At 45.2% G+C, this 12,157-nt stretch overlaps 1 protein-coding gene across 1 annotated transcript in view; it reads right to left on the bottom strand.

Annotated features, from left to right (window-relative positions):
• The window catches only part of LOC311143338 (E3 ubiquitin-protein ligase HECW2-like), a gene marked incomplete at both ends in the record, with an annotated part of 54,760 nt that overhangs the window by 33,669 nt on the left and 8,934 nt on the right, over positions 1–12,157 (bottom strand). The window contains 13 exons of the mRNA XM_084179180.1: positions 204–338; positions 512–697; positions 1,071–1,195; positions 1,366–1,472; positions 1,759–1,909; positions 2,670–2,762; positions 3,022–3,322; positions 4,265–5,100; positions 5,233–5,333; positions 5,557–5,696; positions 6,060–6,229; positions 8,376–8,445; positions 8,536–8,630. Of these exons, the coding sequence (XP_084035306.1) occupies positions 204–338; positions 512–697; positions 1,071–1,195; positions 1,366–1,472; positions 1,759–1,909; positions 2,670–2,762; positions 3,022–3,322; positions 4,265–5,100; positions 5,233–5,333; positions 5,557–5,696; positions 6,060–6,229; positions 8,376–8,445; positions 8,536–8,630 (2,510 nt within the window). The remainder of the gene's footprint in view (positions 1–203; positions 339–511; positions 698–1,070; positions 1,196–1,365; positions 1,473–1,758; positions 1,910–2,669; positions 2,763–3,021; positions 3,323–4,264; positions 5,101–5,232; positions 5,334–5,556; positions 5,697–6,059; positions 6,230–8,375; positions 8,446–8,535; positions 8,631–12,157) is intronic.

Here is a 12,157-nt window from a genome sequence, read left to right as displayed (position 1 = left end):
GTTGAGGCTGACTGAAAATACCATCCACTGTGGTGGTATTTTCTATTTTGGATGTGTAAGCTAGCATGTTCTTCAAACCAGCTAGCCAGGCAAACTGCCAAGCCACATGTACTGTAGGGTAGTCCACTAGCTTGCATGCCGTCATGCAGTCTGGTCTGACCTTTTTTTGATTCGCCTATGTGAACTTAGCAGTAGTCTCTCACCTCGCCTGCGCTGTGGCTGCGTTGGCGGCTAAGGTGCTGGCGGTGGGCTAGCAGGCTAGTGGAGCGTGCACTCTGGAGGGGGAGTCGCGGGTCGATGAAGGTCGTGGAGCGACAGTTGTGATCCACAAAGAAGGGCTGTGGAGACACACAGCCAGACACTTACAGTAAGATAGATAAACAAACTACAGTTTATAAAGGTGTACTGTGCATATATCCACACACACACACACACACACACGCTGCTCTTACACCCAACCCCACTTCACACACACCCCTACTCCCTCCCCCCCACATACTGTGGTCCAGACCTTGCCGGTCTGGTCGTGCTTCATCTCCCAGCCCCTGGGTAGCTCCAGCTGTTTGTTGGTGAACATGTTGAGGAAGGCTACCAGGTCCCGATTGTGCTGGTAACGCTCATAGTGGTGGGCGTCCCGACGCACCTTACTGATCATGTGCTTCAGGCAAGTGTTGCTCGTAAACATGCTGTAGGCACTCTGGGGAGGTAGGGAGGGAACAGACTGATGAGGACATCAAAGAGGGACATATGAAATGCTGGGCTCTTCTGTAAATGGGGTTGTCATTACTTTGAGCAAACACATATTAAGTGAGAATTATGAATTTCTGTCAAAAATGAAAACACAGGTAGCATAGCTCGTAGTTATATTTCAATTAACCTGATGAAGGCAACATTTGACTTACACTAGAAAATAGCATTTCATTCCAAAAAGCTATTCCCTTACCACACACCTTTGCAGATCATTATCAACTACTGAGAGATGTGACGTGGTAAGTGAGACCTTGAGGGATCAAAGGTGATCCATAAGAAGGTGAAAGGTGAGAGTTGAGCACCTGTGCAGCCAGACTCACAGGGTTAGAATGCAGCACGGTGAAGAAGTCTGGGCTGCACAGGAACTTTGCACTTGGGGACTGGAGCAGCAGAGAGAGACGCGACCGAGAGCTGGAGTGACCCAACGCACTCTCTCTCCTGTACTCTACAACAGACAAAACACAAACTGTTAGAGTTAAATATATGTTGGGAAGGATGTGTGTGTTTGTGTGTGTGTGTGCTTGTGCGTGTGCGCTTGTATGCGCGCAAGTGTGTGTGTGTGCATATCTCGTGAGTGTTATCAGTGTGTGTGTGTATGTTAGTGTACTAGCACACCAGGGATGGTCTGGGGCAGAAGGTCACTCTCTGTGGGCTCTGGCGGGAGGTCAACTGTGTTCTCCTCAGACCTCTCACTGGTCATCGTCCTCCTGATGCTCTGATATCTGACAGACAGAAATAGAAATAAAGGGAAAGAAGGACAGTGTGAGAGAGAAAGAGAGGAAGGGTGTGAAGGGTGAAGGAGAGAAGAGGAAACGTAGAGGACTGAAGTTACAAAAGTGTGTGCATGTGTGTGTGTGCGTGTGTGTCTGTGTGTGTGTGTGAGTGAGAGAGAACGTGTGAGTGTATATGTACGTACATATATGTGTGCGAGTGTGTGTGTATATGTGTATGAGCGTATGGTGTGTATGTACGTGTGTGTGTGCCTGTGTGTCTCTACATGATACAGACCTGCGGTTGAGCTGCTCCATCTGTTGGATGGAGTTGGAGCGGGTCAGGCCCTGGGGGGCGGGGGGTCCCGTGGGGCGCTGCCACGTGGTGGTCCGGTTCACATGATCGACAAAGAAAATACGACCGTGACTATCGATCCTCGCCTCCCAGTCTGTGAGGAGAACAAACACATGGCTTTACAGTCGCAAACACACACTTAACATTTGAGTCAGAGGCTTTGTCCCAAATGGCACCCTATTTCCTTTATAGTACACTACTTTTGACCAAAGGCCATAGGGAATAGGGTGCCATTTGGGATACAACCACAGTCAAACTAAATTCACACATGGTTGACATGCACAGATGCGTTCTGACACACAACCATGACACCTTGAAATAGCATAAACATTCAGTATGTCAAATAGTATACCATTGTGTACATAGCAGTTAGAAATGTAAGACAAATCATAGACTTAGATAGACAGCTCTAGTGCCCCAAAGCTTGTTTTAGCATGGGCAGTGCCATTGAAAACTGTCACCATTTTGAAGTAGACATCCAGGTCATAAGGAAAGGATCAGCCAATTAATTATAATCCTGATCAAACATTCCATATCTGCATGTGGCAGTAAATCACCAACCTTTGTTTTATACATGTTCAGACAACACACTCCAGGCGGCAGTATGCACCCTTTCAGTTTGTCTAGATACTTATAGAAGTAATAGAAGAAGAAGAATACTTAGAGAAAGCCTTCAATGGCACTGCCCATGCTGTCACAGAAGCCATTAAGGCACATATACAAATAAGCCCCCTCTATCAGCCTCTATGGAGACAAATACACACATTGTATCAAGCAGCTTTCTTTCTCTCCTTTTTGTCATCTTCCTTCACCTCAAATACATCCAGATGTAGTATGTACAGACAGACACTTACTAGGAGGTAAGGGTTCGTCCACTCGTTGGTATCGGTGAATGTCATGGCGCACTGATGGGAGGGAGTGCACGGGGTGACCGTTCACTTGAGCACCTGAGCATACATTCAGGAAAAGGAAGAACACATTAGCCTTTTTATAGTCATTCATTATTAGTTTCTACATGACTGGATGAATTAATTAATAATATTTAATGATAATTTCAGGTAGGGAAGTACGTGGATGCTTTAATGAATCCCAAGGAAGAAAAATGTAGTTATAATTTCACCATGTAATTTCAAAGATAATACAACGTAAATATTAGACTGTTAAATAAAGCATTAAGTAATTATTTTAAAGGTGGTAGTTACACACCGTCTTCTCCATCTGTCTCCATGTCAACTGCATCTGAATCAACAGATACCGCCACCCCTGCGGGTCTTGGCTCCTCCGCCTCCTCATCCTGGGGAACACCCCCAGATACCTGCAAGCTCCGCATCCGTTCACTAATCTCCTCCCCTGGCTCCAGCTCATTGGCTGACGGAGCGTCTCCTTCAACCTCAATGGCTGGCGTCTGCCCGCCCCCCTCGTCGTCTACATGCTGGTGGGTGGGTGGATTGTCAGTGAAGGTGTCTCCCCCTGGGTCAATGGCAGCTTCTGCCCTCTCCTCTAACTCCTACAAAGCCCAAAGACATCTGACAACATGAGGAGGGCTCAATGAGGTCAGAACAGTGTTTCCCAAATGATGGGTCAGGACCAGGGATGTAGTGGAGCATTAATATAAATGATGTTAACACACCCTTATTTGCTTTGGTGCACGCCTATTACACTAAAATGACATTGTTAGGATTTGCCAGCATCATCTCGAAAGGCGTTCATGTTTACCCACTTTTTTTTAACCACTACTACATCTCTGGTTAGGACCCATTGGCGGGTTGTGGTTCATTGCTTTAGAGCTGCAGCTTTTTATTTTCATACCTTTCTTTGTGAGGATTTTGTTTGTTGAAACAAAGTAAGGTCCTGGCTAGAAACATTGTTTGATGTTTTTGAGGTAGTGTTATATTATTTCTGTTTTCAACCTCTGAGAATGAGAACCAATCCTGAAACAGGAAGACCACTCACCAGTGAACAAGCATCTTTATAGCTTTAAATCCTTTAACTCAATTATTCCTTTACTAATCTCATGGACAGACGCACATAACATAACTGGTATCCTAGCATCTGTAAACAGACTGTGGGACGCGACGATTAACGAGGAACTTTGTTCCGGTGCGCAGATTCTTTGTCAATTATCATTTGGACAAATCCTGATTTTGCATTTTTCTGATTTCAGACGGGGAGGGGACATTTGGCCCATAGACTTGCCTGTAACTTGCAAAGAGAGGGGGGTGGAGCTACTGCCCTGCTTCCGCTCCTCATTCTAGTATATTTTCTAACACGTCTGCCCCCAGAACTTAATCGAGCATCTGACACAATCCCGCAAGATTTTAGTTCTGGGTTTCCATGATTGTTCCTTGACTTACTACTACAGATATTGTATATTAGAGGCTATTTTATTATTGTATAGATAACTTTTAACCACAGGTAAGATCTACTTACTGCACCACCAGTCACTCACCTGAGCCGCAGACATTGTGATTGGGCAACTCTCTGAGGAAGAGAAGACTGTCTGTGGGGCCATTGCCATGAAGCAGGTGTCAATCTCCGACAAGGGGTCGTCAGAGGGCCCCTGGCCCTCCTCTGGCCCCTCCAGGCCCTCAGCCAAAATACTCTGGGACAGCGCCTCTGAGAAGAAAGGAACTTCCTCCACCTCCGAGAAAACATCAGGCTCTGAGGAGTCCTCCAAGTCGAGGGCCAGGTCTAACTCAGGGGCCACATCGGATTCACCACCACAGGCACAGTCTTCCCCCGTTACCACCTCCTGTTCATCCCCCTCCACCCTAGGTTCCAGCTGCTCAGGGAAGACGTCTTCTTCTTCAGGCCCCTCGGGACCCCCGTTGAGCAGCAGGGGTGACCCGGGCACCGGATAGATGTCGGTGGGCCCCGAGCGCTCCTCATCTTCGTCTGAGTCAATGTGCAGCATGGCACTGAGGCGTGTATGAGTGGGGAAGCTAGAGCGCAGCTTCGGTGAGGCAGCGCCCAGGGGCCTCTCTCCGGGGCCCTTGGGGGCCTCGATGGCATCCAGGCCTTCGCTAAGGGACCTCAGCAACCGTTGAGGGCCAGAGTAGGATTCGCCCTCTGTGGTTCTGCTCTCTGTACCGCTGAAGTCCCTGTAGTCTGAGACTGGATAGGCTGTGGCCCCGCCTTCCCAGGACCTCTGTGAGCCCAGGGAGCCAGTAGGGGAGGGGCCTCCAGTGACCACCCCCAGGAGTAGGTGGGGCAGATCCTCGTCATCTGACGGAGTCCCCGGGGCCCCGTTATTGGGCACACCAATGATAGAGTCTGGAGAGGCCCCTGAGCATGAACGAGATAAAGATGAATCATTTTGTAATACCTTGATTTTTATTCCATTACAATTCATCAGTGTGTACTTTAATTATGTATTGTTGTTTACAAACACAATAAATGACAGGCAATAGCCCTCACCGTCAGGTCCAGTGGATGTGAGCTCCACTCTGAACTGCATCTGGCCACTCACGTGCTCAGTGGGCAACCGTCGACACAGAGAGAAGCTCAGAGGCTGGACACTGAGGACAGACAAACAAACAACCAAATGCAATTACTCAACTATAGTTAACACGCAATGATAAAGTGTAGTGAAAAATCAATAATTATGAGCATGGGTCTACTTGAGTAGCAGTAAGATACGTCTTTGAGTGTGTATAAATTGTTTGTTTGTTTTAAAGCACATTTTGTGTGTGTGTGTGTGTGTGTGTGTGTGTGCATGCGTCCGTTTTCTACGTTACCTACCCAGGTATTTTCTCAATCAGCCTCTGCACAGGAATGGTCAGCTGACCAAGGAAGCGCTTGATGATTGGTCGACTTTTGGCAAACTTGTCCTTCACCTCGATGTTCAGAATGTCTGTCATCAGTGCTACAAACGTGTATTTCTACAGAGAGAGGGAGAAACAGACTATTAGAAAGATGGTCAGATGGTGCTTAGCTAAGTAAAAGGGATTTGCGGCGATCAGAGAATCAGCACCAATTTAAGTGGGCAGCAACTTAATTGGAAGTCTGAAGTTCAGCACCAGGAGAAGCCTAGAGGGAAAGGCTCGCTCGGCTCCCCATGAACTCTATATTTAGCTAGACTCTTCAGCCATATTGATTTCAAACTTTAATCGTTACAATATTGTAAATAATAGGGAACACATTTATAGTGAACCAGTGATCTATGAGTGGAATGAGTGTGTGTATGTGTGTGCACGTGTGTAAGTGTGTGTGTGTGTGTGCGCACATGCATGCATATAGATCACCTCTCCGTGCCACTTAGGGTTGGTGGTATTGGCGATGATGGCTGAGCGTCTCTCCTGTCCGTGGTGGCTGAAGGTGGGGAAGCCGCTTCTCTTCCCAGGGTGGATGGACATCTTCAGGTAGGGATCCGGGTTGAAGAACATACCCTTCTTCAGCCCCACTGCACGCATATCTACACAGAGGAAGACCGTCATCAAATCAGGGGCTGTATCTATCAAGAGTCTCCGAGTAGGCTTGCTGACCCAGGATCAGTTTAGCTTTTTAGCTCACAATGAATAAGACTACATGGACAGGGGAGGACAGACCCATATCCTGCTTCACTGTGCATCGTCTGAGGCTTTGACCAAACAAAATTGGAGGCTAAACTGCCAACCAGAGGAGGCCATTGGGTGGAGAGCAGCTTACCATTTGAACTCGTATTGCAATCAGAGAGTGAACAGAAACTTCTGCTTTTTTTATTGCAAGGGAAGGATGATATACATACACTACCAGTAAAAAGTTTGGAAACACCTACTCATTCAAGGGTTTTTCTTTATTTTTATTATTTGTTATATTGTAGATTAATAGTGAAGACATCAAAAATATGAAATGACACATATGGAATCATGTAGTAACCAAAAAAGTGTTAAACAAATCAAAGATTCTTCAAATAGCCACCCTTTGCCTTGATGACAGCTTTGCAGACGCGTGGCATTCTCTCAACCAGCTTCATGAGGTAGTCACCTGGAATGCATTTCAATTAACAGGTGTGCCTTCTTAAAAGTTAATTTGTGGAATTTCTTTCCTTCTTAATGCGTTTGAGCCAATCAGTTGAGTTGTGACAAGGTAAGGGGGGTATACAGAAGATAGCCCTATTTGGTCAAAGACAAAGTCCATATTATGGCAAGAACAGCTCAAATAAGCAAAGAGAAACAACAGTCCATCATTACTTCAAGACATGAAGGTCAATCAATACGAAAAAGTTTCTTAAAGTGCAGTCGCAAAAACCATCAAGCGCTATGATGAAACTGTCTCTCATGAGGACTGCCACAGGAATGGAAGACCCAGAGTTACCTCTGCTGCAGAGGATAAGTTCATTAGAGTTACCAGCCTCAGAAATTGCAGCCCAAAAAAATGCTTTACAGAGTTCAAGTAACAGAAACATCTCAACATCAACTGTTCAGAGGAGACTGTGTGAATCAGGCCTTCATGATCAAATTGCTGCAAAGAAACCACTACTAAAGGTCACCAATAAGAAGAAGAGACCTGATTGGGCCAAGAAACACGAGCAATGGACATTAGACCGTTGGAAATTTGTCCTTTGGTCTGGAGTCCAAATTGGAGATTTTTGGTTCCAACCGCTGTGTCTTTGTGAGAAGCGGTGTGGGTGAACAGATGATCACAGCATGTGTATTTCCCACCGTAAAGCATGGAGGAGGAGGTGTTATGGTGTGGGGGTGCTTTGCTGGTGACACTGTCTGTGATTTATTTAGATTTCAAGACACAATCAGCATGGTTACCACAGCATTCTGAAGCGATATGCAATCCCATCTGGTTTGGGCATAGTGGGACTATCATTTGTTTTTCAACAGGACAATGACCCAAAACACCTCCAGGCTGTGTAAGGGCTGGTTTGGGATGGTTTGGGATGAGTCGGACCGCAGAGTGAAGGAAAAGCAGCCAACAAGTGCTCAGCATGTGTGGGAACTCCTTCAATACTGTTGGAAAAGCATTCTAGGTGAAGCTGGTTGAGAGAATGCCAAGAGTGTGCAACGCTGTCATCAAGGCAAAGGGTGGCTATTTGAAGAATCTCAAATATAAAATGTATTTTGATTTGTTAAAAAAAAAGTGTTAATTTTTAGTTTTGATGTCTTATCTATTATTCTACAATGTAGAAAATAATAAAAATAAAGGAAAACCCTTGAATGAATAGGTGTGTCCAAACTCTTGACTGGTACTGTACATACAGACATACATACATACATACATACATACTAAGTTGGTTCTACTTTTGTAATAGAAATCAGTGCTTTTGTTAATTTTGAGGCCAATTGGAAGAAACTTTAGTCAATGATTGAGGCTGACTGTATAACAGCTTGCATGTCGGATGTTAGGAGCACTGCAAAGTTAGAACCACTTATTTTCAAGTGGGAATAACACATGTAAATAAATGGTCAAATAAAGAAGAGGTAGTTGTAGATTAGAATAATAAGTTAATCAATAATGGAAAACTTAGATGATTTTCTATTAAATCATTTGAATCGGAACTAGAGAGAGCACCTTTTCAAAGTCAGAGTCAATGAGGACATGTTCCTGGTTTTAGCCAAACCACACCTCACCTGTCAAAGTAAAGCTGATTAGTGTGCGAGGATGATCTGTGGATGACTGCCCCTCACTTTGACCTTCTCCCTGAGAGACACAGAGAAGTTGAATGTAAACACACACACACACACACACACACACACACACACAACAAACCATAAACACACACAGACACACCAGGACTCCAGGGTTCTTCACAGTGATGCAGGGGGTGGTTGCTCTCAGGGCTCCACTGACACCGTGATAGTACTTGAAGCAGATCTTGGTCTCAGCTATGGGAAAACAGAGAGATGCATGATGAACATCATCCCTCTTTTTCCCTCTTCACCCACTCTTTGGCTGGCTGCATCTCAATTGTGAGACGTGACTTCTAATATTCAATAAATGCTTTTCGTTATATAGTCTTATGTAAGAGGGAAGTGCGTACACGGAGTAATGCAAAACATACAAATCTTGCTTACAATTACTTGTATTTACATGCATTACAGAATAAACAATTCAATTAAAAGTAGTGTACTACGTAATTGCAGTGTTATTACCTTCCCATTAGTTACCCATATAATAATGGCACTATGGTTGTGTTCCCTATGGGCCCTGCTCAAAAGTAGTGCACTACCGGGACTCCCGAGGGTCGCAGCGGTCTAAGGCACTGCATCGCAGTGCTAGAGGCGTCACTACCGATCCGGGTTCGATCCCCGGCTGTGTTGCAGCCGGCCGCAACCAGGAGACCCATGAGGCGGCGCATAATTGGCCCAGCGTAGTCCGGGTTAGGGGAGGGTTGGGACGGCTGGGATGTCCTTGTCCCGTCGCGCTCTAGCGACTCCTTGTGGCGGCCGGGCACATGCACGCTGACTTTGGTCGCCAGCTGTATGGTGTTTCCTCCGAAAAAATTGGTGCGGCTGGCTTCCGGGTTAAGCGAGCAGTGTGTCAAGAAGCAGTGTGGCTTGGCAAGGTCGTGTTTCGGAGGACGCATGGCTCTCGACCTTCGCCTAACCCAAGTCCGTACAGGAGTTGCAGCGATGGGAAAAGACTAACTACCAATTTGATATTGGGGATATATATATCCACACACACACATTATATATACACATACATACACATATGTATATACATACATATATACATACATATACATACACACACACACACACACACACACACACACACACACACACACACACACAAACACACACACAGTGAGGGAAAAAAGTATTTGATCCCCTGCTGATTCTGTAAGTTTGCCCACTGACAAAGACAGGATCAGTCTATAATTTTAAGGGTAGGTTTATTTGAACAGTGAGAGAAAGAATAACAACAAAGAAATCCAGAAAAACGCATGTCAAAAATGTTATGAATTGATTTGCATTTTAATGAGGGAAATAAGTATTTGACCCCTCTGCAAAACATGACTTAGTACTTGTTGGCAAAACCCTTGTTGGCAATCACAGAGGTCAGACGTTTCTTGTAGTTGGCCACCAGGTTTGCACACATCTCAGGAGGGATTTTGTCCCACTCCTCTTTGCAGATCTTGTCCAAGTCATTAAGGTTTCGAGCCTGATGTTTGGCAACTTGAACCTTCAGCTCCCACCACAGATTTTCTATGGGATTAAGGTCTGGAGACTGGCTAGGCCACTCCAGGACCTTAATGTGCTTCTTCTTGAGCCACTCCTTTGTTGCCTTGGCCATGTGTTTTGTGTCATTGTCATGCTGGAATACCCATCCACGACCCATTTTCAATGCCCTGGCTGAGGGAAAGAGGTTCTCACCCAAGATTTGACGGTACATGGCCCTGTACATCGTCCCTTTGATGCAGAGAAGTTGTCCTGTCCCCTTAGCAGAAAAACACCCCCAAAGCATAATGTTTCCACCTCCATGTTTGACGGTGGGGATGGTGTTCTTGGGGTCATAGGCAGCATTCCTCCTCCTCCAAACACGGCGAGTTGAGTTGATGCCAAAGAGCTTGATTTTGGTCTCATCTGACCACAACACTTTCACCCAGTTCTCCTCTAAATCATTCAGATATTCACTGGCAAACATCAGACGGGCCTGTATATGTGCTTTCTTGAGCAGGGGGACCTTGCGGGCGCTGCAGGATTTCAGTCCTTCACGGCGTAGTGTGTTACCAATTGTTTTCTTGGTGACTATGGTCCCAGCTGCCTTGAGATCATTGACAAGATCCTCCTGTGTAGTTCTGGGCTGATTCCTCACCATTTTCATGATCATTGCAACTCCACGAGGTGAGATCTTGCATGGAGCCCCAGGCCGAGGGAGATTGACAGTTATTTTGTGTTTCTTCCATTTGCGAATAATCGCACCAACTGTTGTCACCTTCTCACCAAGCTGCTTGGCGATGGTCTTGTAGCCCATTCCAGCCTTGTGTAGGTCTACAATCTTGTCCCTGACATCCTTGGAGAGCTATTTGGTCTTGGCCATGGTGGAGAGTTTGGAATATGATTGATTGATTGCTTCTGTGGACAGGTGTCTTTTATACAGGTAACAAGCTGAGATTAGGAGTACTCCCTTTAAGAGTGTGCTCCTAATCTCAGCTCGTTACCTGTATAAAAGACACCTGGGAGCCAGAAATCTTTCTGATTGAGAGGGGGTCAAATACTTATTTCCCTCATTAAAATGCAAATCAATTTATAACATTTTTGCCATGCGTTTTTCTGGATTTTTTTGTTGTTATTCTGTCTCTCACTGTTCAAATAAACCTACCATTAAAATGATAGACTGATCATTTCTTTGTCAGTGGGCAAACGTACAAAATCAGCAGGGGATCAAATACTTTTTTCCCCTCACTGTACATATATACACACACACACACATACATACAAAAAATAAAAAGTATTTAGTCAGCCACCAATTTTGCAAGTTCTCCCACTTAAAAAGATGAGAGGCCTGTAATTTTCATCATAGGTACACGTCAACTATGACAGACAAATTGAGATTTTTTTTCTCCAGAAATTCACATTGTAGGATTTTTAATGAATTTATTTGCAAATTATGGTGGAAAATAAGTATTTGGTCACCTACAAACAAGCAAGATTTCTGGCTCTCACAGACCTGTAACTTATTCTTTAAGAGGCTCATCTGTCCTCCACTCGTTACCTGTATTAATGGCACCTGTTTGAACTTGTTATCAGTATAAAAGACACCTGTACACAACCTCAAACAGTCACACTCCAAACTCCACAATGGCCAAGACCAAAGAGCTGTCAAAGGACACCAGAAACAAAATTGTAGACCTGCACCAGGCTGGGAAGACTGAATCTGCAATAGGTAAGCAGCTTGGTTTGAATAAATCAACTGTGGGAGCAATTATTAGGAAATGGAAGACATACAAGACCACTGATAATCTCCCTCGATCTGGGGCTCCACGCAAGATCTCACCCCGTGGGATCAAAATGATCACAAGAACGGTGAACAAAAATCCCAGAACCACACGGCGGGACCTAGTGAATGACCTGCAGAGAGCTGGGAACCAAAGTAACAAAGCCTACCATCAGTAACACACTACGCCGCCAGGGAATCAAATCCTGCAGTGCCAGACGTGTCCCCTTGCTTAAGCCAGTACATGTCCAGGCCCGTATGAAGTTTGCTAGAGTGCATTTGGATGATCCAGAAGAGGATTGGGAGAATGTCATATGGTCAGATGAAACCAAAATAGAACTTTTTGGTAAAAACTCAACTCGTCGTGTTTGGAGGACAAAGGATGCTGAGTTGCATCCAAAGAACACCATACCTATTGTGAAGCATGGGAGTGGAAACATCATGCTTTGGGACTGTTTTTCTGCAAAGG

Source organism: Coregonus lavaretus, assembly GCF_964263955.1.
Source record: "Coregonus lavaretus genome assembly, chromosome: 16".
NCBI classification, from domain to species: domain Eukaryota; kingdom Metazoa; phylum Chordata; class Actinopteri; order Salmoniformes; family Salmonidae; genus Coregonus; species Coregonus lavaretus.
Note: the sequence above shows the minus strand (reverse complement) of the source record. Positions and strands in the feature narration are given on the sequence as shown.